This window comes from Chaetomium strumarium, assembly GCF_033439665.1.
Source record: "Chaetomium strumarium strain CBS 333.67 chromosome Unknown B0T15scaffold_1, whole genome shotgun sequence".
Classification (NCBI taxonomy): domain Eukaryota; kingdom Fungi; phylum Ascomycota; class Sordariomycetes; order Sordariales; family Chaetomiaceae; genus Chaetomium; species Chaetomium strumarium.
In genome coordinates, this window is record NW_026944429.1 from 2,547,966 (window position 1) to 2,575,785 (window position 27,820).

At 57.1% G+C, this 27,820-nt stretch overlaps 12 protein-coding genes across 12 annotated transcripts; 4 read left to right on the forward strand and 8 right to left on the reverse strand.

Moving 5' to 3' along the window:
* Nucleotides 1–403: 403 nt before the first annotated feature.
* B0T15DRAFT_506810 (glycoside hydrolase family 47 protein) lies at nt 404–2,898 on the forward strand (the record flags this gene model as incomplete). Its single annotated transcript, XM_062867607.1, has 2 exons — nt 404–1,283; nt 1,370–2,898. 2 exons carry the CDS (start codon nt 404–406, stop codon nt 2,896–2,898), a joined length of 2,409 nt encoding a protein of 802 aa, XP_062725883.1.
* A 1,152-nt stretch (nt 2,899–4,050) lies between these two features.
* B0T15DRAFT_24573 (amino acid permease-domain-containing protein) lies at nt 4,051–6,508 on the forward strand. Its single transcript, XM_062863121.1, has 4 exons — nt 4,051–4,708; nt 4,761–4,968; nt 5,020–5,229; nt 5,288–6,508. Exons 1-4 carry the CDS (start codon nt 4,297–4,299, stop codon nt 6,411–6,413), a joined length of 1,956 nt encoding a protein of 651 aa, XP_062725884.1. The 5' UTR covers nt 4,051–4,296; the 3' UTR covers nt 6,414–6,508.
* A 519-nt stretch (nt 6,509–7,027) lies between these two features.
* Nucleotides 7,028–9,161, reverse strand: B0T15DRAFT_24568 (uncharacterized protein). Its single transcript, XM_062863118.1, has 2 exons — nt 8,634–9,161; nt 7,028–8,571 (listed from the first exon to the last, which is right to left on the reverse strand). The coding sequence occupies exons 1-2, from the start codon at nt 8,940–8,942 to the stop codon at nt 7,225–7,227; spliced, it is 1,656 nt and encodes a 551-aa protein (XP_062725885.1). The 5' UTR covers nt 8,943–9,161; the 3' UTR covers nt 7,028–7,224.
* Nucleotides 9,162–10,324: 1,163 nt separating this feature from the next.
* B0T15DRAFT_498275 (uncharacterized protein) lies at nt 10,325–11,449 on the forward strand (the record flags this gene model as incomplete). The annotated part of the gene is made up of 1 exon (XM_062867308.1): nt 10,325–11,449. Exon 1 carries the CDS (start codon nt 10,721–10,723, stop codon nt 11,447–11,449), a length of 729 nt encoding a protein of 242 aa, XP_062725886.1. The 5' UTR covers nt 10,325–10,720.
* Nucleotides 11,450–11,908: 459 nt separating this feature from the next.
* On the reverse strand, nt 11,909–15,662 carry B0T15DRAFT_24611 (uncharacterized protein). The gene is made up of 10 exons (XM_062863125.1): nt 15,271–15,662; nt 15,184–15,212; nt 15,064–15,108; nt 14,837–15,009; nt 13,694–14,766; nt 13,611–13,630; nt 13,440–13,554; nt 13,363–13,382; nt 13,183–13,307; nt 11,909–13,123 (listed from the first exon to the last, which is right to left on the reverse strand). The coding sequence occupies exons 1-10, from the start codon at nt 15,548–15,550 to the stop codon at nt 11,989–11,991; spliced, it is 3,015 nt and encodes a 1,004-aa protein (XP_062725887.1). The 5' UTR covers nt 15,551–15,662; the 3' UTR covers nt 11,909–11,988.
* An 886-nt stretch (nt 15,663–16,548) lies between these two features.
* Nucleotides 16,549–17,136, reverse strand: B0T15DRAFT_506814 (uncharacterized protein; the record flags this gene model as incomplete). Its single annotated transcript, XM_062867608.1, has 2 exons — nt 16,549–16,905; nt 16,960–17,136. 2 exons carry the CDS (start codon nt 17,134–17,136, stop codon nt 16,549–16,551), a joined length of 534 nt encoding a protein of 177 aa, XP_062725888.1.
* A 1,006-nt stretch (nt 17,137–18,142) lies between these two features.
* Nucleotides 18,143–18,510, reverse strand: B0T15DRAFT_24680 (uncharacterized protein). The gene has a single exon (XM_062863130.1). It carries the CDS (start codon nt 18,417–18,419, stop codon nt 18,207–18,209), a length of 213 nt encoding a protein of 70 aa, XP_062725889.1. The 5' UTR covers nt 18,420–18,510; the 3' UTR covers nt 18,143–18,206.
* On the forward strand, nt 18,244–20,834 carry B0T15DRAFT_517435 (uncharacterized protein). Its single transcript, XM_062868312.1, has 4 exons — nt 18,244–18,850; nt 18,935–19,867; nt 19,946–20,120; nt 20,181–20,834. Exons 1-4 carry the CDS (start codon nt 18,602–18,604, stop codon nt 20,510–20,512), a joined length of 1,689 nt encoding a protein of 562 aa, XP_062725890.1. The 5' UTR covers nt 18,244–18,601; the 3' UTR covers nt 20,513–20,834.
* On the reverse strand, nt 20,719–21,705 carry B0T15DRAFT_488805 (ATP11 protein-domain-containing protein; the record flags this gene model as incomplete). Its single annotated transcript, XM_062866541.1, has 1 exon — nt 20,719–21,705. The coding sequence occupies one exon, from the start codon at nt 21,703–21,705 to the stop codon at nt 20,719–20,721; it is 987 nt and encodes a 328-aa protein (XP_062725891.1).
* Nucleotides 21,706–22,472: 767 nt separating this feature from the next.
* On the reverse strand, nt 22,473–24,091 carry B0T15DRAFT_24852 (heme peroxidase). The gene is made up of 4 exons (XM_062863140.1): nt 23,944–24,091; nt 23,314–23,797; nt 22,868–23,241; nt 22,473–22,804 (listed from the first exon to the last, which is right to left on the reverse strand). The coding sequence occupies exons 2-4, from the start codon at nt 23,795–23,797 to the stop codon at nt 22,589–22,591; spliced, it is 1,074 nt and encodes a 357-aa protein (XP_062725892.1). The 5' UTR covers nt 23,944–24,091; the 3' UTR covers nt 22,473–22,588.
* Nucleotides 24,092–24,652: 561 nt separating this feature from the next.
* On the reverse strand, nt 24,653–25,269 carry B0T15DRAFT_24912 (uncharacterized protein). Its single transcript, XM_062863147.1, has one exon. It carries the CDS (start codon nt 25,102–25,104, stop codon nt 24,712–24,714), a length of 393 nt encoding a protein of 130 aa, XP_062725893.1. The 5' UTR covers nt 25,105–25,269; the 3' UTR covers nt 24,653–24,711.
* Nucleotides 25,270–25,434: 165 nt separating this feature from the next.
* B0T15DRAFT_389451 (uncharacterized protein) lies at nt 25,435–27,807 on the reverse strand (the record flags this gene model as incomplete). Its single annotated transcript, XM_062864490.1, has 5 exons — nt 25,435–25,603; nt 25,661–26,863; nt 27,263–27,366; nt 27,423–27,638; nt 27,736–27,807. 5 exons carry the CDS (start codon nt 27,805–27,807, stop codon nt 25,435–25,437), a joined length of 1,764 nt encoding a protein of 587 aa, XP_062725894.1.
* Between the last annotated feature and the right edge of the window lie 13 nt (nt 27,808–27,820).

Genomic DNA, 27,820 nt, shown 5'->3' on the forward strand with positions numbered 1-27,820 from the left:
GATATAAGTCCCAACAATAAGGACGGTTGAGGCAGGATTTAATTTCACATCAAAAGGAACGAATGAGTATTCATTCATCTTCCTTGTCTCTCCATTCAACTTCAAGTGGTTTGGATGGTTGGCCTGTCCGGCTGAGGATCGAGCTAGAGTTGAAGAAGTTCAGGGCCAGGGTTAGGGCCGCCCGGCTGGCCCTGGTCTGTGCACCTTGCAACGGGAGCTCCCGTTGCGTGTCTTTTACAACATGACCGTAAACCATTACGGTGCTCTGTATATTTGCCCGTCGTCGTCATTAACACGTCTCTTTTCCCCGTCCAGGGCGCTTGCAGCTCCCAACCTGCTTTGATTGTTCGCGAGCTGTGACAGCCTCCGCCATGTGGTGTCAGCCAGGAGCCACTGCATTTCAATGAACGTTCGAGACCCCTTCAACCTCCGCCCTGGCAGCCTGAACCGCCCTCCAATTGCCACTTGGAAGCCGAGCAACAGGAACTCCCACGCTCCAACCGCCAACAACCTCTCCCCGCTGCACCATATCATCCGAACCGCCGCGACCGCGACCCAATCCGCAGCCGCCGACCTTCGCGAGAAAGCAGGCGAAGCGGTCCAGTCCGCCCAGCAAGTCCTCGGCGAGGCAGCAGCAGCCGCTGCCGCCGCACTCGACGACGGCGACAACGACGGGGATAACGAAGCACGCCCGCAGCAGCAGAGGCAGTCTATCGACATAGAAAAGCAGTCCCAGGCCAAGGATAAGGCCAAGGGAAAGGCCAAGGCCAAGGATAAGGACATGTCGTTCGCCGTCCCGAAAAATGTCCCTTCTTTCACCAATCCGCAGCGTCAGCTCGAAGACCGCCTGTGGGCCGCCTCCTCGTCCTCCACCTCGTCCTCCTCTCGCCAGCGGTCCTCCGTGATTGGCGGCGTCCAAAATTTCCTCTCGCCGCACGGCAACAACACCCGCGCCGCGCTGCCCATGTACAAGGATAAGCCGTACATGTACCCTCCCGGGAGGGGAGGGGGAGCAGCGGGGTGGAGGGCGCCCTTGTACCGACGGAAGCGGACTTGTGGGATGCTGATGCTGGTTCTGCTGGGGCTGGTGTGGTGGACGGGTTTGTTCGCGGGACATCAGGAGCGCGCGGTGAGGAAGCTGGACCAATGGGGGTGGCTGAGGCAGGAAGGGGAGGAGGGCGGGACCGGGCGGGCCAGGAGGAAGGTGGATTGGCTGAAGCGGAGGGAGAGGGTGGTCGAGGCGATGGAGTTGAGTTGGGATGCTTATGAGAGATACGCTTGGGGTGGGTTATTTCTCTTGCGTCATTCCGGGTAGAAGGAGAACTGGGGAAAAAGGGGAGAGTTTGAAGTGCTGACTTCGTGGTCGCAGGTTACGATGTGTTTCATCCTGAGTCCAAGAAAGGCGAGCAGATGGCGCCCAAGGGGCTTGGCTGGATCATCATCGACTCGCTCGATACGCTCATGCTGATGAACCTGACGAGCCGGCTGACACATGCGCGAGAGTGGCTGTCAAAGTCGCTGACTTGGGACCAGGACCAGGATGTCAACACGTTTGAGACGACGATTCGGATGTTGGGAGGGCTGCTGTCGGCGCACTATCTCTCGACCGAGTACCCGAATCTGGCGCCGATTGCGGACGATGACCCGGGGACAGCAGGAGAGGATCTGTACCTCGAAAAGGCGAAAGATCTGGCGGACAGGCTGATGGCCGCGTTTGATTCGCCGTCTGGGATCCCGTATGCCAGCGTGAACCTGGCTAAGTATAAGGGTATTCTGTCACACGCTGACCTCGGAGCGTCATCCACGGCCGAGACGACGACGTTGCAATTGGAGTTCAAGTACCTCGCCAAGTTGACAGGCGAGAAGGAATTCTGGGACAAGGCTGAGAAGGTCATGAAGCTGGTGGACGACAATGATGCCGTGGACGGCTTAGTGCCCATCTTTATTTTCGCGACAACGGGCAAGTTCCACACCAATAATATCCGACTGGGCAGCCGCGGTGACTCGTACTACGAGTACCTGATCAAGCAGTATCTCCAAACCAACAAGCAAGAGCCAGTCTACCAGGATATGTGGCGCGAGGCGTTGCAGGGCGTGCGGAAGCACCTCATCACCTACACTGAGCCATCTCGGTTCACTATCATCGGCGAAAGGCCGAGTGGCCTGGAAGGCGAACTCTCACCAAAGATGGACCACCTTGTCTGCTTCATGCCAGGCACCATCGCGCTGGCGGTGACGGGCGGCCTTACAGAAAAAGAAGCCAAGAAGCTGCCAACATGGACCAAGCAAGACGAAGCTGATATGCAACTGGCGCGCGAGCTCATGCACACCTGTTGGGGAATGTACAAGTGGATGGCGACCGGCCTCGCCGCCGAAATCACCTACTTCAACATTGGAAAGCCGCCGCTTCCCGAATCCGCGCCGCATCAGGCACCCCCGGAGTTCGATCCCTCTCCGGACGCCGAGTGGCGGAAGGACTACGATGTCAAGCCGATGGACAGCCATAACTTGCAGAGGCCCGAGACGGTAGAGAGCCTCTTATACATGTGGCGCATCACGGGCGAGACCAAATACCGGGACTGGGGCTGGGAGATGTTCAAGAGCTTCATGAACTACACGGCTGTCGAGGAAGGGGGCGGCTTTACGAGCCTGTCCAACGCCAACAAGATCCCGCCGACGTCGCGCGATAACATGGAGAGCTTCTGGCTGGCCGAGACGCTCAAGTACTTCTACCTGCTGTTCTCTCCGGACGACCTGCTGCCGCTAGACAAGGTTGTGCTGAATACGGAGGCGCATCCGTTACCCCGCTTTGATATGGGACCGCTGTTCTCGACTGGGTGGAAGAGGAAACCGAGGGACAGCGGTGGAAGGATAGCTGAGGAGAAAAGAGATGAGTGACGCGTGAACGAGTTTATAAGACTTTGAAGGACTGTACAAAAGTATTTGCAGCGTTATAACATTAAGCGAACGTTGGATCAAGGAATGTCTCTGAGACTGACCAACGCTGGCACGCCGGTTTCTCACTGGACGCTTGGGTAGCAATGGGATCTGAGACAACTTAGACTCTGCTGAGACCTTTCCGCATGGTCGCGTCAGGCACCGGTATTTCCGTCAAGCCATTGCCTCCACTGGCACCCTAAAGACGCCCAGGCATCGCCATTGAATGCAACTGCCACACCTGGATATGGACGGGTTGGTCCCAAGGCACCGGTCCCCCGTAACCACCGCATGCATTCCCCACAGGAGGATGGTGGGAAGCTAAATTAGGGGTGCAACCCATCTAAAAAATACATACCGACCTATGCTACAGTGCATATATTAGCACAGTAGCTACCTTATCAGTGTGCATGTACTCAGATCAAAGTAGTGCGACACTGTGATCCAAAATGGATAGGTGCTTCTTCTGCAAAAGACGGTAGCGAAATGAGGGGGAGTGCGTTATGCTTCTTATGCGTCTACGCGGGACTTCTAGAAGACTTCTAGACGGAACGCCTCGTGCTTTCAACACGTGTTAACTGACTCGTACAGACATGGCCCTGACGCAGTTGGCGTGTTTCCGCAGAAGCAAGTTCTGAAATCTTCAAGGGCAACCCCACAATCCGATCCAGGCCAGGTGGGGCCATGCCCTGGCCCTGGTTCCGCCATCTGCCCGCGTGTTTTCCTGAACCGGGCAAGCGGCAGCCAATCCAGTGACACCAACGTCGGCGGATTCAGCTGGTGCCAATGGCTAGAAGCGGAGGAAGATAATGGCATCCACCGATAAGCACTGCGGTGTCGAGGACAGCCCGTCCGAGAGATTCGCATTTCAACATGGTGATGCCTGTGAAGCGCGAGCGACGTTACACACGGCCGGTCGACGAAAACTTCACATCCTCCGCGCCAGTCAGCGCACTGACGATGATTGAGACGTCAAGGTGGGGGGCACGCCGCCGCAAGGACCAAGCAAGCAGACTGCCGAGCATCTAGAATTCTAGATAGCAGCAATCCGCCGCTCTATCACTGATCGGGCGATTGCTGGCTACTGTGTAGTCACGCTACTGCAGAGGGTAGGTAGCACACCCCTCGCAGATACCAACGTCAGACCACAGAGCCGGGAACTTGAAATCTAGCCTCGCATGCCGTTGGCTGAGGGAGACGCCATAACCCTGTTGAAGGAAGCACGTCCCGAGTCAGGTTACCTGACCCCGGGATCGACCGTCCCTCGGGGAATAGAAACATAAACCAAGACGGACGCCGAGCTGCGGCAGCACTCCGGTGCCTTGGCCAATCCGAAAAACCCACGGTCTCGTCGTGGCCATGCGTCCGTCTCGCGATATCGAGATGGCCGATTTCGGGCCCAAGGAGGGCTCGTGGGCGCAGGGCAGCGTCCTGAGCACCCGTATGAGCACCCGGGGCGCATCGGCTTACTCGCGCGACAACGGGGAGCAGCACTCCCACCCGGTGCGGCGCTGGCTGGACTCGTTCCGGCGAGACCCGGGTCTCCATGTCACGCCTCCCTCCGCCATAAACGCCGCCGAACGCGGTCCCCGGGGCTCGACGCTGCGTCCTTCCGACGACCTGCCGCCGTCCGAGCGGGTGCCGAGTCGCGACCAACGCACTGGACACTACTTTGACCTGCACGCCGCGAATGTCAACACGGCCAACACGCTGCTGTCCCGCGAACTGAAGGGGAGGCACCTTCAGATGATTGCCATTGGCGGTTCCATTGGTAAGGCGGGCTCCCTCGGCTTCCCCTCCGACAATGGGCTAACACGGCCAAGGAACCGGGCTGTTCGTCGCGTCGGGTAAAGCCCTCTACACCGGCGGTCCAGCCAGTGTTTTGATCGCCTACCTCTTCATCGGTTCTATGCTGTACTGCACCATCCAAGCTTTGGGTGAACTTGCCGTAACCTTCCCCGTCGCCGGCTCCTTTTCGGCCTACTCGACACGGTTTCTGGACCCGGCTTGGGGATTCGCTATGGGCTGGAAGTGAGTTCTCCCCGAGACCTATGCATCAGTGGCCAATGCTGATCTTCCCAGCTACGCCTTGCAGTGGCTGACGGTGCTCCCCGTCGAAATCATTGCCGCCTCCATCACCGTCAGTTATTGGAACAACGATCTGAATCGTGCCATCTTTATCACCATCTTCCTGCTCGCTATCTTTGTGATCAACTTGTTTGGCGTCAAAGGCTACGGAGAATCCGAGTTTGTCTTCGCCATTGTCAAGATCACGGCCGTCATCGGGTTCATGTAGGCTAGGCGCACCCCTATTTGCGAGTTTAGACCACTGCTGACGCTTGGCATACAGCCTCCTCGGCATCGTTATCAACATAGGTGGCTATCCCAACGACGGCTATATCGGTGGCCGGTACTGGCACAACCCGGGTGCCTTCAACAACGGCTTCAAGGGTCTCTGTGCCGTCTTCGTCACCGCCGCCTTCGCCTTCACGGGCACCGAGCTCGTCGGCCTCGCCGCCGCCGAGACGGTCAACCCGCGCAAGTCCCTCCCTACCGCCATCAAACAAGTCTTTTGGCGCATCACACTCTTCTACATCGTCTCCCTTACCCTTATCGGCCTGCTCGTGCCGCACAACCACCCCAAGCTTCTAGGCGCTAAGTCCGCCGCTGACGCCTCGGCATCCCCCTTCGTCATCGCCATCGAATCGGCCGGAATAGCCATCCTCCCAGGCGTTATGAACAGCGTCATCCTAGTCGCCGTCATCTCGGTCGGCAACAGCGCCGTCTTCGGCTCCTCCCGCACGCTCGCCGCACTGGCCGACCAGCGCCAGGCGCCTCAGATCCTCGGCTACGTCGACCGTCGCGGCCGGCCCCTCGTAGCCATACTCGTCGCCTCCGCCATCGGCCTACTGGGCTACCTGGCCGACCTGGACGAGAAGACCGACGTCCTGAACTGGCTGCTGGCCGTCTCGGGCCTCTCCTCCGTCTTCACGTGGGGCTCTATCTGCCTCGCACACATCCGCTTCCGCAAGGCCTGGGCCGCCAAGGGGCGCTCCATCCACTCGCTCGCCTTCCGCTCCCAGGTCGGCGTGGTCGGATCCTGGATAGGCCTGTCGCTCAACATCCTCGTGCTGCTCGCACAGTTCTGGACCGCCGCCTGGCCCATCCCGCACCCGGTCCCCTCCAACCCGCTTGCCTCTCCCCTAGATCCCGTCCCAGGCGGCGGGGCGACAGGCGGCGACAGGCACGGCGCCGAGGCAGCGCGGAATTTCTTCCTCGAGTATCTGTGCGCCCCGATCGTCGCGGCGTTTTATGTCGGGTACAAGATCTGGTTCCGCACCAGTGTGGTCAAGATCGACGAGATTGATGTCGACACGGGGCGGCGGGACTTCAACTTGCCGATTTTGATATCGAGGGAGATAGAGGAACGGAAAGGGTGGCCTAGGTGGAAAAGGGTTTATAGATTCCTGTGTTGATCTTGATTTGTCCCGCTGTTGGGTCTGGTGTGATTTGGTAGATTTAGAAGCTAAACGGGGTTTGGTACCTAAGTGTGGGTTGGCTGTGTATACCTTAGAGCGATGATGGGTTAATGGCGCTGAGACTATGCTATGGGAAGACATACCTGGATACTTACCTAGCTAGAGGAGCAAATGGTGTTAGGAGAGTCAGTTACACTGTTGATGTACATGTATATACCCAGGGAACTTGCGCATAGTAATATTATATTCATACATTTCCCGCACAGCAACGACCACTGCCTGTGTACCTAAGGATACACAGTTGGAAGCCGACCCCTTGGGTTTGTGGAAGGGAGAAAATCCCACTGAAAGAGGACGCGAAACAGGCACCATATGAACACGCCTGGTCAACCAAGATAAAACTTGTATTGGCATGCTATCTCAACAGAGTAGAGAACAGAAGAGATTCGCGGGCATCGGATATGGCCCACGCGCTGGTGGTAGTCCTAAAGTCAACAACAACCCGCCGCCTCGGAAGCGAAACCTACCGACACCAAAAGGAGCTCTGGATACAGATTGATATCCCAACAGACGTTTCTCGCCAGACTTCGCTAAATGTAACCCTCCAAAGCTGTGGCAACGGAAAACAAACAAGTCTGGGCAGCGACTAGAACGACCCCGTAATTAGCCTGGCCTGGCCCAGTGTATAAACGTCGGTGTTGTTCTCATGAATCATCCGCCACGCATAGTACATCAATCATCAAACGGCGTCCGCGCGGTTCCTCCTCGCCGACGCAAACAGCGAACGATTTGCTAAACATGCCGAGCTTTAGAAATCCCAGAAATTATCCGACTTGGTCGGCGGGCCACGGCCAGCCTTGTTCTTGACGGGCTGAGGAGCCTCGTCGTCTTCACCGGTAATCCAGTTCCGGCCGGTGCCCTTCCTGCCGCCCATGCCATCGCCCGCGATCACGATGCCGCGATCGTCACCCGCCCGTGTGCCGCTTGGGTTATCGTTCTCCTTACGCGACACCGGCGACTCATCGTACGGGGCCCAGTTGCTCTCCATCATGCGCACCGCCTTCTTGCGGTCCTCGGGCACCTTCGCAGGTTCGTCGTTGTGGTGCGGCGACTCATCCGTCATTTCGAAGTGGGGTTCGAAAGTCTTGTGCCGGTCCCTAAGGTTGGTGATGTTACCAAGCGGTGCCGGACCGGGCGAGGGGACAGTGCCGTCCTCGTGGTGCAGCCTGTTGTCGTACAGGTGCAAACCCTCGTTGTGATGGGTGCCGCGGGGCGGCCGGCCAGCACCGCGAGGCTCGTCGCTCGTCGGGCCGTCATCAACCAGCTCAAAGTGGGCCTCTGCATCACGGCGAGGCTTGTTCACTGCCGCCCTGGGAGCGGGCGTGTTCTCAAGCACATCGTTATCCTCGCCCCAGTGGCGCACGTCGCGGGCGCGATGGAGGCCACGGCTGGCCACGGGCTTTTGCGGTGTCACGAAGTCCTCAAAAGACCATTGGCTATCACGCTTGCTCTTTTGCGGGGGAGCAGGTTTCGGAGCGGGAGCCTCCTGAGACTGCGAGCCGTCGTCGAATTCGAAGTGTTCATACTTCTTCGGGTCTGGGCGCACGACGCGTCCGGCGCTCGATTTCCGCTCGTGCTGCGCGTCGGTAGAAGCGTCATCCTCCTCGCTCTCGAAAAGGCGCGGGGCCTGGAAGTTCTTGCCTGCGCCGACCTTGGGCGCAATCACCTTGCTGGGAGACATCGAGCGCTCGCGACCGTTGCTAGGCGAGCTGGGCTCGTCGATGGGCTCGTCGCCCAGAATCTCGGTAAATGAGCGCTGGCGAGGTCTCCTTCCAGCATATGGTGAGACGACAGAGGCGGGGACGTTCTCGAGTTCCTCACGCGGCGCAAACAAGTCGAGGGTCGCATGCGGGTCGCGCATGGCATTCGTTGAACTACCGCGGGAGCGTGTGGGCAGAGCCTGGGTGGGAGCAGCGGGAATCCCGTCGCCCTTGACACACTTTGCGATAAGGCTGATTTGTTCCTTGCTGTCGCGGATGGGCCAATTCTGGCCCGATCTGCCAATCACCTCAACCTGCTTGAGAAGTGCGCCTTGGTCCCAGCTTTGGCGGATTGATTTGATTTTGCCCTCATCGTTGAAGGTCACAATGTGAGTCTGAGAGCGGGAATGTGAGCAGAACTGTGCGAACATGTCTTGCGAAGCTATGCGCGACTTACAACCACAAGGTAGACGGTGCGATCAGCTAGAAAATTGTCGTCCAGGCCGGGAAGATACGGCCCGCCGCTGGAGATGAACTCCAGCGTGGTGTCGACTTCGAGGGCGAGGGCATGCTGGTTCTCGATGGCGAAGAGCGCGTCCTCCTTCTTCTTCTTGATTTTGTTCCGCACCGATCCTAGGTGCTTGATGATCTCGGTCGCGCCAGTGAAGCTCGATGTGGTCGTGGTGTAGTGCAGCGACGCGTCTTCCGTGAGCGCCGACGAATTCGGCGTGGCCAGAAACTGTCTATAGGCGGCTTGCAATGCCATGGCAGCGACAGGTGATTCACGTCGGTTTGCGGGAAGCTCTCAAAACAGTATTTAATTGCTCCAGGCCAAGAAATGCACAGTTTTGGAAAGAAGTGGAAGGTGAACAAGAAAGGCGCGAGGACGTCGAGAAAAAAAGCAGCGGGTCCCGGTTGACAGGATGGGATGAATGCATGAGGAAGGGGGTAAACACGATGCATCCCTTCCCTGGCTTGGCAGGTCCGGCCCAGTTGCTTGGTGCGGTCCGAGGTTGCAGTTGCCATGTTTACATGCAGTCGCCTTTCACTAGTGCCTCTACACTAGGAAATACGTTCTTAGTACTTCTTAGACCGTAGGGATCTATGCCTGGGCTCTGCCAGCGACAGGCAACAACAGAGCTGCCTCAAGACGGAAGCTACACAGTAAGGTACCTATAGCTGAGTCCATTATCGACGGTACATGATCTGAAGCCAGATCAGAAGAACGTCCAAGGTCCCCTCTTCCCCGGCCGTGAGAGCAACCAAACGTTTTTCCCCTTGCGAGCCACATTGCCGGGATAAAGCCAGCGGCAGACGTCACACGGCCCCGCCGCATCGGGAGCCACTCTACAGTGTCCGCCGGTCGACATAAAGCCCGTCTGAACTTTGGTGCACGGCGCACTGCAATGGATGAAAGAAATGCTGATGCGAACGAAGTCTTACATATGTACAATGGACTAACAAACGCGGCTGTCGCAATGCAGGCGAGAAGCTTGTTGACTCGCTTCATGCATTCCTCTGGTGGGGCCAGCACGCATTGCGGATCGAAGCCCCGCAAACCGTTCTGTTTCAGGATGATCAATGGCCCACCGCTTTCAGGGCAAGGCAGGGGTTCGGATGACGGAGAGGCCGCTAGGCTTATTCTGGCTAAGAGATCTTGGCTTTGCTGAACTTCAAGCCGAGGCCCCGGCGTCGGACAACGACAGCGACAACAACGAACATAACGCACCCCTTGGCGGAACAGTCGTGACATTAGTGTAGGATATACATTGCTGGGAAACTCTCCGGATTACCGTAGAGGGCAGCGGCCTCGTACATCGATATCTGCGCTGAAGTCGACTGTTCTCCTGGCCAGGTATAAGACTATAAGTCCGTACGGCGAAATCTCGGTTCTGGTCTCATGGCAGTCCTCGTCATCTGGGAGAGCAAGACACTACGTATCCATCACTCAAACCAGACTGCCGGAACGGCAGATGCAGCATCTTGGCGCAAGCAAGACGGGAAACGCTTAATGTCTATCATCTCCCAAGGGATGTCGTTTCAGGTGGGGTCAACAGTCTGGCAGCTTCAACCGGATTAATTAAATGCAATCCGTTCGCGGCCGAAGCCCAGTCGTATGTAATCTTAATGTCTGCCTGTCATACGGTGGATGACGATGACAGTCTGAGCGGCCTCGCCGGAACATGGCGGCGGAGCCGCCACAATGTCGAGGCCTTGTCTTTCCATGGCAGCCTTGTTTCCCTCGGGGTCAGTCAAGCCGCGTGCCGATATGAGTATACATGGTCTCCGTTGGCACCTTGTTGCCAGCCACATTCTTCTGCCATTCCTATCTTTGACGGCTTTTCATCATATGGTTGAACCCATTCTTTCGCGTGTCCAGTTCAGCAGGTCAGTCAAGGGAAGTTGACCGCCGGGCCTCGAATCCACCTGACTATCCGCCACGGCTACCTATCCCCGTACTCTAGTCCGTCGACACTGTTGAACCCCTATATTTCAACCTCATACCTCCTCCCTCGTCACGGTCTCTTGTCTCGACAGCAGGCCATGATAATCAGATCCCTCTCAACGCGACAGGCCACCAGCAGACCGCAGGTTCACACGCGGAAGAACCACGACATATACAATGGCATCCTCCATCTGCCCCTAGCAACGCACGTGCGAGTCGAGTACGAAGACTACTATCACCACCACCATCACCGACACAGAAGCATCACCGATACCACCACCACCACCAGCAGCCGAAACAAACCTCCTAGGCACACGCGATATATAATCACCCTCAGCTATGCACACAACCGCGTCTGCGAGATCTACCGCTCCCACGACGACGTTGTCACGCTGAGGCAGGCGTTGCTGGCGGCGGGATGCCGTGCTGCTTCCCCCTCCCGTCTACCACCACCACCTCCTCCTCCTCCCACTACTACTACTACTACTACCACTCCTATTCAACCTGTTGCTAGAAGCAACAGCAGTAACAGCAGCAATAATAATAATAGGAGAATAGACCGCTCCCGCGCTTGCTCCTGCCGCTGCACCTGCCCCGTCGCCTGCCCCGTGCTGCTGCTGCCGCCGCCGCCGCCGCCAGCACAACGTCCGTTGAGGGTAGTCGATGTTGACACATCAGCAGCAGCCCGGGAATTGCAGCAGCTGCTGGAGGAAGGGCTGAAGAGGGTGCGAGAAGGGGGCGAAGTGGGGGGTGGTGGTGGTGGCAGGGCGAGGGTCCCGGTGGAGTGGTTCCTGCGGAGGAGGGTTGGGGATTGTGGCGGGAAGTGAGGAACTTTGAAGTTTGGACCGGAACGGGGTTTGGGAATTCGAGTCTGGGGTTTGTTGTGCGTCTACTTTTTGTTTTCAGGACTGAACTGAGCGGCGGGTCGCGAGCCGGAACCATGACGGGGCTTTCCAGCCGAGGGGATTGGGTCCGGGATGAAGGAAAAGTTCGATCTGAAGAGGGCTATACGTAATATAATTTGTACTAGTGACGGTCTTTTCCTAGACGAAGAGTGGGATGGCTCAGGGATGGGGTTCACTGCCATGAACTTGACAGCGCGTGGTTAGCAGAGAATAGAAGCCGCGGATGGAAAAGGCGTACCGACAGCATTACGAGTATCTCTGTCTCGACGGGGTCGGAACCGGGACGAGTAGACATCCGCATTGTTTACGTCCTGTAAATCAAGAAAATGCGAAGCCTTCTATGGTCATGCCCCAAAGTAACCCTGGGTATACCTTTAGTTGTGGACACCCAATGTATCGCCACAATCGCAACCTGGAAGAGTCCAAAACATCACCCATCTCCGACCCCCGACGCCAAAACCTCAGCCTAACCCCACCGCCCACGCTGCCTTCTCCAACTGCTTCAGCACCAGTATGACATTCTCACTCAGTGGCGGCAGGCTCTCCCACACGCCCACAAAGTTCGCCCGCAGAATCTCCTGCGCAACTGCCATGCATCCGGCGGGGTCTTCGAGCAAGCACTCCACCACTCTTCCGTCCGCTTGTTGGTGATGATCACCATGATCACCATGCTCGAGAAGCACGCCTCGAATGGCCGGCCGTCCCTGCCCATACAGGATCCACCCTTGTATCACCGCACTCGACTCCTCTGATTCCTCCCCATCCAAGCACACAACTTGCTGCTCCTGCTGGGAGTATATCTGCTGCCCCTGGTGAACGCCGTTGTTCCGTCTCGACGCCCTGACAACCACCCCATAAGTCCACACGCACAGACTGGCATGAGAGACCGCGACGCTCCAAAAATCCTTCAGATGCCCGCGCGGGAACATTCGACCCTGTCGGAACACCTGTGCGGCATGCCACAGCGCCTGGCGCGCCTCTGGGGTCGCGGCCCAGCGCTGCAGGGCTGGATAGACGCGGCGAGCCTGGTCTTCGCCCTCCTTCCCCAAGAAGAGCTGCAGGTCGACAATGGAGACGTGCAGGTTGAGCAACAGCAGGTGCAGCAGCATGCTTTCGCGGGCTGACAACATCTCGTGCCAGCCTTGGGCTACGGCTTGGAAGGATTTGAGCTGGCTCTGCAAGTCGGTGCGGCGGTGGTCGAGGAGGATGGCCATTGCTGTCGGTGTTGTATTGTTGTCCGCGGTGGGAGTCGTGAACGAGGAGGGGGAATAGACGGAAGAGAGCTGGCGGTACTCCCAGATCTGAGACCAGAAGCCGTGGAGGTAGATGGAGACGCCGAACTGGACGTCAAGGCGGTGGTGGTTTTCTGAGAGGGCATTGATGTTGCGGAAGAGGTCGCCGAGGGTCGGGAGCCGTTTGCCGCCGCCGTGCGTGCCGGATTCGAGGTAACGGATTTTGAACTCTTCAGCACTTCGAGCGAACCACAGCTCTTTGGAGCAGGGAAGCGGGAGGGTGAGCTCTGCGTAGGACATGGAAGGATTGTTGCATTGTATCATTGAGACTTGGGCGTCCCGCAGATATGCGTGGAAGACGAGTCTGTTCGAGTTGCACTCATGTCAGCCAATGTCAGACTGGTCGGAGTCTGGAGGCCGCACCTCTTCCAAGACTCAAGTTGATACCACCTCTTCCACTTTTCCTCTAAAACTCTGCCCTCGTCTGACGGATACACGGTGATGTCCGGGTAGGCTGACGCCCCGAATTTGCCCCTATAACGCATCATCTACGGGATATCAGCACCGACCAGAAAACGAGACCCTCGGGCGCTTGCTTCTCACCGCTATAGGTATCGACAGGTCTGGCAATGTGTCAGCTCGGAACAGGATCAATTAACAACTGCCGTGGACGGTCTTACGACACTCGGCAATTTCCATTTTCCGCCGGTTGCCACTCCAGAGCCCAACGTCCTGCACTAGCACCAATGCCTGGACTTTGTCGAGTTCGGTAATATTTTTGTTGTTCTCATCGAACTGCTATACTCTTAGCTGCCGTCCGACATGGTCCGGCACGAGGGGAGGCGGCTCACCTTCTCGGGTATTGCAACGCCTGTTGCCAAAGGATTGTCAGCTTGACGCTCTCAGACCTTGCCGCCGGCCGTGGAACACTCACGGATCGCCTCCTGCAAGGCATAACCGAATCGGCGGAATGGAGGAGCTGGGGTTAAGACGGCACCAGCAGCCGCGGCCATAGCGAGCCACTCCGGACACTGGCTGTTCAGTGAGAACGAACCGTAGTGGGCCCACGAAGAGACCTGGCATAGGTGGGCGGCTAGGAAGATGTTAATCCAGGAGTCCATTGTCTCGACCGAGGGGAACGAAGACGCCACCCGGCTTGCCATGCGGCTTTCGCGGCAGGTGCCCAAGACAATGGCGAGGATTTTGTCCCGGCAAGAGCCTTGTAGCCTGTCCTGGGTTACCCGATTTATTGCATTTATGTGGTCGGGGGGACGGGCATCGTGCGCAGCCCTGGAAGGAGAGGGCAGAGGCAAGTGAGACTGCTCGGAAAAGCAGCTATCGGTTTTCTGCGGCGACCACCTCCACGGGGAGTCAGTCCAGATCTTGGCCAATGTCGACCGCATCGCTGTTATGCCGGTGGAGTCTTCTGTGCCGGCTGTCTGGTCTTCCGCGGTCCGGGTTGCATCGAAGGTCCAGTGGTCCAAGAGGCCGAAATCGAACTCCTTGAAGTCCAGATTCGCGTCATCGTAGAAGTCTAGCATCGGCTGCTGCATAGTCGTCCCTTGCGCACTGGGCGGGTTGTCTAGTGGTTGGTTGTATAGGACGTTCCCCAGGAAGTCGGGAAAGGGGGGTCTCACATGCTCTTCACTAGCGTAGCCCTCCCCGCTTGGCGCATATGACTGAAAATAATCCGGAATACTCTGATTCGAAGTATCCGGGGTCGCGAGCTGGCCGTCGTCCGGATAAGGAAGGTTGGCCGGAGTGACAATGCCTTCCTTGCTTTCTTCGGGACTAGCGGACTGGTGAAACGAGGACGGTGCTGAGCCTACCGAGGCATGGTACTGCGGCTGTCCAACGGTGAGCGAGGAGGCGTAGCAGGAGTCAGGGGTGGACTCATGGTTGCCCATGTGGTTATTGATATTCGCAGAGAGATGGACAAGGCACGCGGCTGCGTCTTCTGACGAAGAGACCTCGCAGGCCAGCCCGCGGTTCTTGCAGCGTGTACATCTGGACAGGCAAGCGGTCAGCAGGAGATCAAGGGCCCGACGCAGTCGCAGCTCAGTCCCGGGGAACTTGCGGTTTGATCTCTTCGCATTTCACCCTGGCTTTCGCACAGGCCTGGCAAGCATGTGCCACGCGGCTGGCGGAGGGCGCGATATTGAAGCGCCTGCGCTTTGGGCCATTGTCGTCCTGGTGGTTGGCGCGGTGGCGTTTCAGAAGATCGGCTCGAGCGAAACCTTTGGAGCAGATCTGCAACTCGTGTTAGCCTGACAAGTCTGGGTTGGCCGATGAGAGGAGACCCGCATCACAAGTGAAGCGCTTTCCAAGGGTGTGTGCGGCAATATGTCTCTGTCTTCCGTCAGCAAAAAAGGATGCATGCCAGAGACTTGAGCTGTTCATGTCCCGTATATGAGAGCGCAGTACCTGGAGATGTTCAGGGCGAGAGTAACGGCCTAGTGCATGCGGTCAGCAGCTTCCCTAACCCTATTGATGAGATGAATTACTACCTACGCAGGCAGTCGGCACACTGGTACAGAGATTGCGTCTTGGAATGGTTTCCGGTTGCCGTTGGGGCAGCCCCGTGCTCCGAACCGGAGTTGGATCGTGCAAGAGGAGGCGGAGCCGGGGCCCGGCCTTCGGATCCGTTGAATGGCACCGAGAGACCGGGGTACAGAGCTGCCGAGCGGACCGGCGCCGTGATCTTCTGACCGATCTCAATAGCCGGCTTCGAAGGCGGCGCTGACGGCGGCGGATGGTTAGGGTGGATGAGATATTCGATGGGACTCGCCATCGCTGAGCCTTCCCAGTGACCAGTTGCCCAGCGAGGGGGCAGGTTGCCAAGTTGAAGTGCTGCTCGTCGTCGAGTTGGGAACCTGTCCGGAGCTCAGGGTTGGGGTTGAATCTCGACAAACCGGGCAAGATTAGTAGGGCGACTTAGAGCACTCGGCCCTTCCTTCCATCTTAAAACGCCGCTGAGCACAGAATTTGTTGTCCGAGAATCTCTGACGAAACAGAATGGAAAGTTGCCGGGAGATGCCACTTCTCAGCCGGATCATCATCATCGATGCTCTCGAGTCAAGAAACGCTAAGGTATTCTGCATCCCTGCTGGCTTGCGCAATCCCCGGGGCTTGGCGCGGCAAAGCGCCCCTGTGCGTTCACACGTTCTAACTTCTGGAGCGTCTCGATCCATCCGTGCGCAAGGGGTTCCGCAAGCTCGCAGGCATGGTCGACGAGCCTAAGATTTTGATGGCGTCGGCGTTCGCCGTCACTGGCCGTGTAACTTCACTTGCCTACCCTAGTTTTTCCTTCCCAATCTTATATAACATCCACCGGGTGTTCGCAATGCTAATATGCACAGCAGACACGCAAGCCTTCTAGGGCTTGCGCGTCATTAGCCTATGGAGACTGGAGAGTAGCAGGCGACGAGGTCGCCTCGACCAGGTGCGGCTCCAAACACCCAAGCGAGAAGGCGCAAGCGCTAGGAGATACAAGCTTTTTCCTACGTCGCCTTCTCGGCGGCCATGCTCCTGGGCTCGGGCGGCGGAGTGGGTAATTCTAGGTGAAGATACGGCATGTCACTTGGGCCTTGGCAGCGACGTGCTATTTCGTTCATCCACTGCACGATGACCTCGAGATGGGCGAGGGGAGGGCGACAAGACATGTCACTTACCCACATCAGACTGTGCTGCTGCGGCAGTCCGCTATTTCGACCAACCCGAATTATGTATTAACAGAAAACCCCCTCTTGAGGGTTTCCCGCAAGTTACCGGTGCCTGCACCAACTTTCTCTACGGCTGCGAAGTCCCTTGGAAGTTCACACTCTGACTCGTCTGCCCGGCCGATGCCTTGTCTGTCGCGACGTTCTTGTCCAGCTTCTTCTGCTCCGCGGCGAGTTTTTCGGCGGTGTCTTTACCCTTGGCGGCATCGATCTTCAGCGCTAGCACCTGCAGCTGCAGCTTGAGCACCTTGTTCTTGATCTTGCCGACCTGTAGCGCCTTTCCTTTGGTCGTCTTCTTCCCTCCAGCAGCCTCGATGGCCTCGTTGAACCCGCCCGCATCAGTCTCGGCCGCCTCCGCGGTCTCGCGCGCTGCCTTGATAATGGCCAGGTCTTCGTCGTCAACCGAGGCTAGGTCCGACTCGTCGATCTGTCAAGAGGTGAGTAGTGAGACAGCAATATCTGAGAGATGTTATTTCCGTACAGGAAACTTGGCCTGGACCTCGGCCAGGGCGTTGCCGGCCACGCCATCAGAGATTTGGAACTGCGAGTAGTCCTGGACTGAGAGAATTCCACGCTTGACCTTCTGGTCACCACTGGTGATCGGGGCGGCAAGGGCCGAGGCGAAGAGGGAGAAGATGAAGGCTCCTTTGAAATACATCTTGACGGTTGGCAGGCGGGACGAAGAAGTGAACGAACTGAACGGAATGAGTGTAGAGGGTGTATCAAAGGCCGAAGAGAAATAGAACGGAAGACAGCCCTGCTGTTGAGAAAAGTCGAATATACAAGTGGAAAGACGGGTTGGTGAGGAGACAAGCACAAGGCAGCTCTTGGGAGGTGATGAGATGGCTTTTATATATCTACCTGACATAGTTACATAGTTAGCTCCTTACATCATTCGGGTTCTGCTTGTCCAGCAACGCTGATCATTGCTCAACGGCCACGAGGTTACATCGCCGTCGGGATCATCAAGCAAGCTTCGTCTGATCTATCGCGTGTCTGCTCAACCGAAGTGCAGACGGGCGAGACGGGGTACCTAGACCGAAACACTGCCCCGGGCCCTCGCCATCAACCGAACTGTCCGTACGCGGAACCAGCAAATCCAATGGGGATCAGGCGATCTGTTGAGGATCTCAGGTAGGGGTTTACACGTGTAGTAAAGTGCCAACCACCGGGTTCCTGAACCCGGAAATAGGAAAGTATTCCCAAGCGCCGTTTTGAAAGATGTTGCAGCGGGTAGTGGCCTTGATCCAATGTGCCTCAGACCCCTGCCCGACGCCCCTGGTGCGTCTTATCCGAGCTCGACCCTTTGGATGCGGTGAAACTCATTGACATTTTTGAAGCGATGCAATGTACGTACAATACATAACGTTAGTGTACTATGCATCGATCCATTACTACCAAGGCTTCAAATGTGGTCGCTCGTATTTAGTAGCTGCTCAATTGTCTCAACGGCTAGAAGCAGGCATGCTGGGCATATTGCGGCCATGGTTCACCCTCATACCCGGAGACGATGTGCATAAGGTACCAGGTACAATACCAAGGAGGAAATCTGCCTACAATGTGCCTGAGGAACCCATGGGGACGAGGGAAGATACCTAAGGTAGTAGGTAGGAGTTAAAGTTTGGATAATGTTAAACTTTAGAGGATGGGAGCCATGCTCTACGACTCCAGGTTCAGCGATACGGCATACCGCCCATTTGACAGGCCCCGGGAACTTTAAAACAAGCTTCAGCGCTTATCTGAAGAAGGTATAGCGCCTTCATGAACCGCCGGCTGCAGCATCACCTGATCCTCCCCGCACTCCGGGTGCGGCGTCCGGAGTGCCGAGCCGAGGATGGGGCCGATGCTAGACGACTGCCCGTTGCTGAGGTGTGGCTTACCGCCGAGGACGATCGGCAAGAGAGCCGATGCCAGCCAGCAGTGCAGAACCGACGCCGGCATGCAACTGGCAGACAAAATGCTCGGCACAACTTCATGGCACGCTCGCTAGAGTTATCGTCCAAAAGGGCTGACAATCCTGGCATAAGGCATATAATTTGATCCTGCGACATCTTGTCAACTCAGCCATCACAGATGAGAGGAAATATAGCATTTGCGTGTTATCGTCACTCAGATTGCTCACAATGCATTACCCATCCACATTCCCGCCTCTCAGCATCCCCGACGATGTTGATCTCTGGTCGTTCCTCCTTGGGCACAAGAATCGAGATTTTCCTGTGACCAAGGAGATCTTGACATGCGGCGAGACAGGCCGCTCGTACAGTTGGGCCGACATCCGCAGCGCATCCATTGAGTTTGGCAAGGGATTGAAGGCACTCTGGGGATGGAAGGAGGGGGATGTGCTGGCTTTCTACACGCCCAACTCCATCGATGTGCGTTGAAACTTGAACCATGACACTCTTCGCATTTGGCCAAAGGCCATGTTCCGTTCCGCCGCTAACGTCCCATACCGTCAGACTCCCATCCTCACCCTCGGTGCCCTCTGGGCAGGCGGGATCGTCTCGCCTGCCAACCCGCTGTACACGGTCGACGAGCTGGCGTTCCAGCTGCGCGACTCGGGCGCCAAGGCCCTGGTCACGCAGCCAGCCTACCTGGCAACCGCGCTCTCTGCCGCGGAAAAGGCCGGCCTCGCCGCCGAGCGCGTCGTCCTGTTGGGCCCGCAGCGCGATCCGTCGGGCCGCACCCGCCACTTCTCCAGCATCATCCGCAACGCCAGCGGCTGCACAGTACCAGGCAAAGAGGACTATGCCAAGCCCCCCATCCGGTGGCAGCCGCGCTCCGACCTCGCCTTCCTCGTCTACAGCTCGGGCACCACGGGCCTGCCCAAGGGCGTCGGGCTGACCCACTACAACATGGTGGCCAACGTGCTGCAGGCGAGCTACGTGGAGGGCAGCCAGTGGCGCAGCCGCGGCGGGCCCGACGGGAAGGGCGACAAGCAGCTCGGGATCCTGCCCTTCTTCCACATCTACGGCCTCACCTGCGGCGTGCTGATGTCGGTGTACGAAGGGTGGCAGCTGGTGGTGCTGGAGCGGTTCGACATGGAGAAGGCGCTGCGGGCGATCGAGACGTACCGGATCACCTTTACGTATGTGCCGCCGCCCGTCGTGCTCGCGTTCAGCAAGCACCCGGCGGTGGGACGGTATGATCTGAGTTCGCTGAAGGTGATGCACTCGGGCGCGGCGCCCCTGACGAGGGAACTCACCGAGGCGGTGTGGAACCGGCTGCGCGTGCCGGTGAAGCAGGGGTTTGGCCTGTCCGAGACGAGCGCGGTGGTGTGTTGCCAGGTGGTGGATGAGTGGGCGAAGTTCATGGGGTCTGTTGGGAAGTTGATGCCAAATATGGAGGCGAAGATTGTGGGGGATGATGGAAAGGAGGTCGCGGAGGGAGAGGTAAGGGTCATGCAATTTCCATACTTATCTCCCCCCTCTAGGCTTTCTCTCTTGCTAATGACAAATTCTGTGTGCCAGGCCGGTGAGCTGTGGCTGAAGGGGCCCAATGTCTTCCCCGGCTACTTCAAGAACCCAGAGCGCACCAAGGAGGCCTTCTCGTCGGACGGATTCTTCAAAACGGGCGATGTGTTTCGGCGAGACAAGCACGGTAACTTCTACTGCGTCGACCGTCTCAAGGAGCTGATCAAGTACAGTATGTCCCTCGCTCTTCTGCTCCGACGCTAAGTGACATATCACTTGCTGACAGATCTAGATGGCTACCCTGTTCCGCCGGCCGAGCTAGAAGGAGTCTTACTAGGGCACGAGGAAGTCGCAGATGCCTGCGTGATTGGCGTCGAGGACCACGCCAATGCAACCGAAGTGCCGCGGGCATATGTCGTCCTCCGGGAAGGCGTGGAGGCGAGCGCGGCCAAGGTGCACGAGCTCGCAGAATGGGTGGGAGCACAGGTGGCGCCACATAAGAGGTTGCGCGGCGGCATACGCTTCGTTGATCAGGTCCCCAAGTCGCCCAGCGGCAAGGTCCTCAGGAGGGTGATGCGAGAGCAAGCCAAGAAGGAGCAGCGGGCTTCAGGGGTAAAGTTGTAAACGCCTCTGATCGTTGAATCTGTTTGCGCAGAGGCTGAGTGCGGACTGTTAACGCCCCGATATCTACTGTAATATCTAGTACATCTTTAGCCATCCCGTCTAACGCCACATATATGTACGTCCTTACCCTTCGTGCAGTATGCACTTACATACAGCCCCAACTATTGCATATCTTACATTCTTTTTCCTCTTCTTCTCCAGTTCTATTACCCCATCCTCTCAGCCTCTTCCATCAACCGCTCGACACTGAACCTGCCATCCCCCCTGCCAAACCACTCCAGCAACCTCCTCCTCTCCTCCGCCCTCTCCCTCGCCTTGTTATCCCCCACACCATCCCACCCGCCATAGAACCTCTGCAGACACATGACCAACCACCTCGCATCCTCCACCTTCACCCCGCGATCCTCCACCACCAGGCCTTGCATCAACACCACGCCCTTCTCCCCCGCGAGATCCTTGTAGTGCGTCACGGTGGTGTGCGGCGCCGCAAACTCGCCCCGCGCTTTGTACTCGGCCAGCTGGGTGAACAGGACGGTCGCGCTCCGCGTCGCCGCGTCCCACGTCCACTGCAGGAAGTGCATCTCGGCGCCCTGCTCCGGGTGCGGCACCGGCAGGACGAACTGCGGGTTGTTGCGCGCCGCGCTCTCCATCGCCGCGAAGGTGTCCGCGGGGACCACGGCGCAGAGCGAGTTGCCGCGCGACGCGTGGTGCAGCCGCCAGATGGCGGTTAGTTCCTTGATGGGGAGGGTCCGCGCTTTGGGTAGGTCGAGGATTTCGGAGAGGGGTTTGATGCCTGTTGGTGAGGAGGGAGAAGATTGCTTTGGTATTGTTGTTGTTGGTTGGGATTTGGTGGTGGGTGTAGAGGAGCTTGAGAAGGAGGATGATGAAGATGATGATGGTGGTTGTTGTTGTTGGGGAGCCGAAGGAAGGGTGACTTTGTCGGCCTCCTTGCGCACAGCCCGGATCTTGTCGGCGTAGGCGGCCTTGAGCGAGTCGATATCTGCGTGGCCCTCCTCGCGGGCCTTGCGGTCGAGCTTCTCGCGGTACTTTTCGAGCACGTTGCGCGGCTGCTGTGTCGTCGCCAGGAAGCGGACATCGTGCACTTGGGCCCAGCGCCGCTGGTTTGAGGCCCGCAGTGTGCGCGTTTGGCAGCTCAGGAGATGCCGCAGCACTGGTGCTCGTGCCGCAGCCATCGTGCTGGTGAGGATGATATGACAGTAGGTGGTAGGAAGTGGGCTACTTGATAAACTGGAATGGGAACAACGATAAGAAATTGAGGTCTGGGGGAGTGTCATTGAACCCTAACCCGCGATCTGTACAGCCCTCTTGCTTCGAATTTTGGTTCCATAGGGAAGACAAGGAGCTTCAGTTCGACGGTTGTGATGACCTCGACTATTCTGTATGTGCCTATCTAGCGGCCGTGCATATGAACCCTGGCAGGACATCTACATGTAAGTAAGGTGGTCTTCACCACGGTTTGATGACGAGTTATAGATGGAAGTGCGGGGAGATCAAATGTACACAGCAGACTGCCCTGCCGAAGGACGTCGAACGGCTGCACGATGACGAATCAGATTGCCAATGATACCCAAGGGCCGGTGACGATCGCATTACCCCGTGGCACCTGGGTAGCGTTTACGGGTAACATCCTAGAGCAAGGGGCGTCAAGTGCCGCGGCATGGTCCCTTTCCCCGCACTTAAACATCCTCGACGTCGTCTACCTCCTTGCAAACATCCTCTCAATTATCTGGGGCTCAAGATGTTCTTCTTGCTCTTGTTCCAGCAACCCTTCTATTCACCCCAACTATCTTACAGCTGAGATGCTAAGCGTGTTGAGCCGCTGAAGAAGCCCTATTGAGACAGCGGCCAAGATTAACCGCGGAAGCCCGCCCTTAACAGGGGCAAGACAATCCGTCTCGAGATGCGCCGCCGTGAGCGAATGCCAGTCTCACCTCTCGGTCGCCATATGATTATTCTCCTCTATTCCTCCTTATGAGCTCTTCATCAAGACTTCAGCGCCTCTTGGGTATCCACCTCAATACGTCCAGGAAATACACATCGCCTCGTTCCCCTGACTTAAGCGTTGACGGGCTTGAAGACCCACCGCTCCTTGTTCTCAGGCTGGAAAGGCACGCCCAGCTCGAAGAGCTTGACAATGACGTTCGCGAAGTCCCGGAAGAAAAGATCGTTATCGGCAGCATACTTCTGCACCCACTCCTTGAACTTCTTGTCCTGAATGAGCGCCATGTCGGCCGGGAGCATCATGAGGGACTTTGTCTTCTTGTCCTCGTACTGTTGTTTTGCTTGTCAGCAACCGCCTCCAAGTCACCTGCAAAAGGGGAAGACTGAGCTTACCTGCTTAGGGCCGTTCCACTTCTTCCACTGCCACTTCTCGTCGAGCAGGAGCTTGTAGTAGTCGTTGGTCAGGACGGTGGGAGAGAAGGTCCAGGGGCCCGAGTAACCGGAGCGGTCAGTGTGGCAGCGGCCGAGGGCGTGGGCGCCAGCCAGAGCAACAATCTCCTGGTCGTTGAAGCCCATGCGGTAGAAGATGGCCCGCAAGTGGTCCTGGGCCTGGGCAGCATCGGGAAGGCGGCCATCGGGTGTGCAGGCGGCAACGTCCTTGTCCTGACGGCCGGGGCGGTACGGGATCTGAGGACCAAGCATCTCCTGGATGGCGCAGACGCCGCCAAGGATCCAGAGGTCAGAGTAAGTGATCCAGGGGAACTTCTCTGTTCCGATTGTTAGCGTCTCCCAGTACCCGACCTCAAACTTTGGAGGAAGTATTTGTTGGCAAAACTCACGCTTCACGGGCTCCAGGAAATCCCGCGCGGCCTTCAGACCAGCATTGGCGCCGTGGTCGCTCTCGGGAGCGAAGCGCATGGTGGCACCGTTGCTGCCGCCAGTACCGGTCTCCTTGTCATAGGTGCCGCTGGCGTGCCAGGCCAGGCGGAGCAGCACGGGGCCGTAGCTGCCGTCGTCATAGTCGCTGTTCTCGTCCAAGCGGTTCGCGATCTCGTTGTACACGGCCTGGTAATCCTCAAACTTTGGAGCGAAGACATTGGGCGTGGCAGAGCCCTGGTTGTTCAGGTAGAACCAGCCAGCACCGCCACCGACGGCGGCAGCACTGGCGAGCCAAAGCCAGGCCGACGACCCCTGCTTCGCGGCGGGCTCTGACGAGTAGAAGCGGCGGCCGCTCTGGTGGAAAGCGACACGAGGCGCGGCAGTGAAAGCGGGCCGGGCCGAAGTGCGCAGAGCGCGAGTGAAGGTACGAGTTGCGGTCGCCATCTGTGTTGTCCCGAACGCTGTCAGAATCAGGTGCTTCGAGTGGTCCGGAATGGCGCGGGGGGAGTCAGCGGATATGGCGTGATATCCGGCTGCTGATAAGGGAAGGAGCTGTGTTGCAGAGGAAAAGTCGACTGCGGATTGCTCACCTTGAGAGAATGGGTATCAAAAAGGAACGTCTGGCGGAGAGGAAAAAGAAAGAATACAACAACCAGTCACCTTTAAAAAGGTGTAGCAATGGGTGAGTATGTGTAATCAAACGAAGAGCAAGTGGTCGGGATGGACTTCGGCTGCCAATGGCGAGTGTGGAATCGGATCGAAAAAAATATAGGCAAACTATGAGTGGCCAATTCTTTCTCGGTTGTGGAGAGAACCGTCTCTGTGGGTCTCCTTACAGCATGAGACCCGCAAGGGGTCTCGTTAATGTTTTCCCCCAAAGGGGATCTTATCTCGACACTTCATTCATCAGTTCTCCGTGGGAGCGGAACAAAACGGTGGAGCTCGGCGGCGAGTGCCGAGCCCGTGAGCGGAACCGAGCACTTCTCCGAGGCAATGCCGAGCAACAGTTGGGGGTCCGATCGTGGAGCTGGACGTTGTTTTTGAGCCTCAGCCTTGCCTCCTGTCTCCTGGCAGTCCCTGGAGAGTGCAACGGTGACTGACAGGCTGACTCATGTTCAAGGCTGTGGAACACATAAGCAGACTCCGAGAGACGGTTACGAGTCATTTCAGCAACGGTTCGCTGTTTTCAAGATCAAGGGCTCTCCGTAGGGTCGAGAGACATCTCCCAAAATGCTATAGAAATCACAATTCCGGTTAACTCCATGCGTACCTTCATACATGTGTACTGCAACGGGTACACGTGTATGGACGCCAACAAGCGGCCATGTGCTCCGGATATGGGACGCGTTAATGATGTGTCAGCATGGCGTGACGCGGAACTCGACGGGTCCGGCCCGCTTGCGGCTCCAATCCGCTCTCTCCTCCGGGACTCCATAATACTTATCGACCCAAGGTGGAAAGAGCCCATACAGTGAGTCTATCGCCCAGATACTTATAACGAGTACAGTAAAGCAAAGTAAAGAGAGGAGGAAAGGGGAAGGGAATGAAAGGGAACAAGAAGAAGACAAGGAAAACGAAGAAAAACAATATGTGAAGAGGAAGAATAAAGTAACGAAAACGCAGAAGAAAGATATGGAAAAAAAGGAAAGGGACAACCAAAGGAGTATAAGAAGAAAAGGAATAAAACAGATCATTATATTCTCCAAGCTGTAAACCCGGCTAGTACCGACGTGATGTTTAGCGTCGAGCATTTGTTTCTGGCTAGACGGATCTACGTATAGGTAGACAATAGGAGTAGAGGGCCGGGAACCACACCATACGTCAAGCTCAATCTTCGGAAGGTCCCAGAGGTATGCCTCGAACAATTCACTAAAAGAATTAATTACATGCGTCTGATCCCTGGGTCAATATATTCAGGACCTCATGTAGTCCCACCCTCGAGTATATCTGAGCCCAACTGTCGCCAATCACCGTTCGGTCACGCGTCCCTAACCAGTCCGAAACCCTTGCGTCTGAATAACACCGTATAACAGTCCTACCGACCATGACGAAGTCATGCTTCGTTCGCGGGGTAACGACCTCTAGTCAAAACTAGCTGGTCCCTGGGCATTCGGGTCTGGATCCATATGCAGTTCGTAGTAGTTATAGAACCGCCTCTCCGCCTTGACACGCGTCGCCTCATCCAGTTCAGGAAGACCGGCGCTCTCCTTCGACAGCTTCGCTTTCGTGATTGGGGAGACCGACTGAGGGCTGTGTTTCCAGTTAGCATCGTGTAACGGCGGGTTACAAGTCACTGCGATGACGTACCCAAAAAGCTCTCGGTCGATGAGCAGGAATTCCTTCATAGCCTCCTTGCCGCCACGCTGCTGCAAATAGTTCATGTACACCTGACCCAGCTCCTGCTTAACGGCCGGCGAAAGACGACTCTTAGCCCGCATCTCCGCAAAGACAGCCTTGACACGCTCCGCATGCTGGGCCTCCAGCTCAGCGTTGGTCGGCTGCTCGAGCTCAAACTCGAGCCACTTCTGCCAAAAGTGGCGGCTATCCGCGTACCAAGTGGCGTTCTTTTCGTAAGCCGCACGGGCCTCGTCAGCCGAGCCCTTGACCTTCCAGAGCAGAAACGCCCACTCTGTTACCAAAACGGCCTTTGTGAAGATGTCTACCGCGGGAGAGTCGATCTGCGCCTTGTATACCTCAATCGCTGCGTCGAGGCCGCTCTGGCGTCGCTGTAGATTGGCCCACGAGACGATCGCCTCCACGCAATCCGGCAGCTTCATGAGAATAGCGGCATGGACATCCCGCGCAACGTCGATCCGGCCGCACATCTCCTCAAAGTAGGCAAACTGAAGCCGGATACCCGGCCTGCTGATGGGAACGAAGAGCGTGGCCGCCCGCATGTAGATATTCCGGACCTCTTCGTCCTTGTTGTCTTGTGCCTCCATCCACCGAGCATACCGGAACCAGAACTCATCGTACAGAGCACAGGTGACTAGGCACCTTTCGTAGAGGCAGACAATGCGCTGGTAGTTGCCCTCCGCCTCCTCAAAGTCGAGGTACTTCCGCCAGTTGACCAGCTGGTGATGCTCGAGTTCCGTGACGTGAAAGTACGGCCGCTTGATCTCAGCCTCGTACGTCCACCGCTTGTTGGTCTCGGTTTGGGTGCGCTGGAAAATGGTGTAGAACGAAGCGTCGATCTTGGTGCGGATGTCCCGCTCGATCTCGAGCTCGGGCTTCGCTATGCCGAATTGAACAGCCTCGGCCTCTACCTCGGCGCGGTACCGGGCCAAGACATCAGGCGAGACGAGTTCTTCGAGGGGCCGGGTGTGGCACAGCTGCCGGAAACGCTCAAAATAGCGAGCATACTGATGCATAGGGATGTGGATGACCCGCTTGAGAATGGTAAAGATGTTGTCCTGAGCCTCCTGTCGTGTCTCATATTCCAGATACTTGTCCCAAAAAGGATGGGAGAGGAAGTCAAGGCCGATGTGCGAAGCAGCACGCTCGAACAGCCTACAAACAGTGTCAGCAACGGGCCAAGGTAGTAAGAGGGGAAGAGGGTGGGTTGGGAAGGGTGTGCAAATACAAGAGGGGGCGGTGTGTAAGCGACGCGATCCATCCAACGAGGCCGGACTACATCTCCGGGGTATGTGCCAATGGGAAACGTGTAGAAAGCCACAGCACGCAAGCGCTGTGATCTGCTGAGCACAGCAGAGCCTGGTTAGATATTGTGAGAGAGCGATCCCAGCAGAGGGTGGCGGCTGCCTTTGGTTTCTCTCACCATGTCCGGTAATGGTTGTATCTTCTCAGCGATTCTCTCGGTTCTCGTCAGGCGGCCGAGGCCAGCCTCGCAGCTTCTCTGCGGTTCAGGAAGTTATGGGGCAGGGAATGAAACGGTCCGTCTATACTTACTCTCTCACAAGGTGGGGAGTGTGAGTGGTTTCCATTTTGAAGGAGCAGTATTCAGTCCAGAGGTCTACCGAGTTGGTTATGCTGGCGCAACCCCTCTCATAGATCTGCAAGCCGCATCAGCCTGGGCCCAACAAACTGAACTGAGAATAAGCATGCTTACCATTTCAGCCGACTCGGGTCCTGAGATATTGAACTCCAGATCGGCATACTTCTTCCAGTAGCCGAACAGCAGCGGGAACTTGAGGAGGAAGCGATCATAAGAGTCGCGAAGGGTCGCCAAAGCTTGGGGACTCGAGTTTCGGTTCAGACCGCCCTCAAGTCCCTCACAGGCTCGAATCAGTTTCTCCCAATTCTCGAAGTTGTCGGGGTCCGCTTCCTGTGCAGCGACGCGATATCAGTGTTGGGAACTTTCGAGACGCCTTTCGGCGAGCGTATCGAGGCGAAATAGCATCATATTGGCTTCAAAGACTTACGACTTCAGCGTTGAGGCGCTTAATCTCAGCGCTCTCTTCATCCGCGCCCCCAAAGCTTGCGTAGTCGCTCATGATTGCAAGTGCA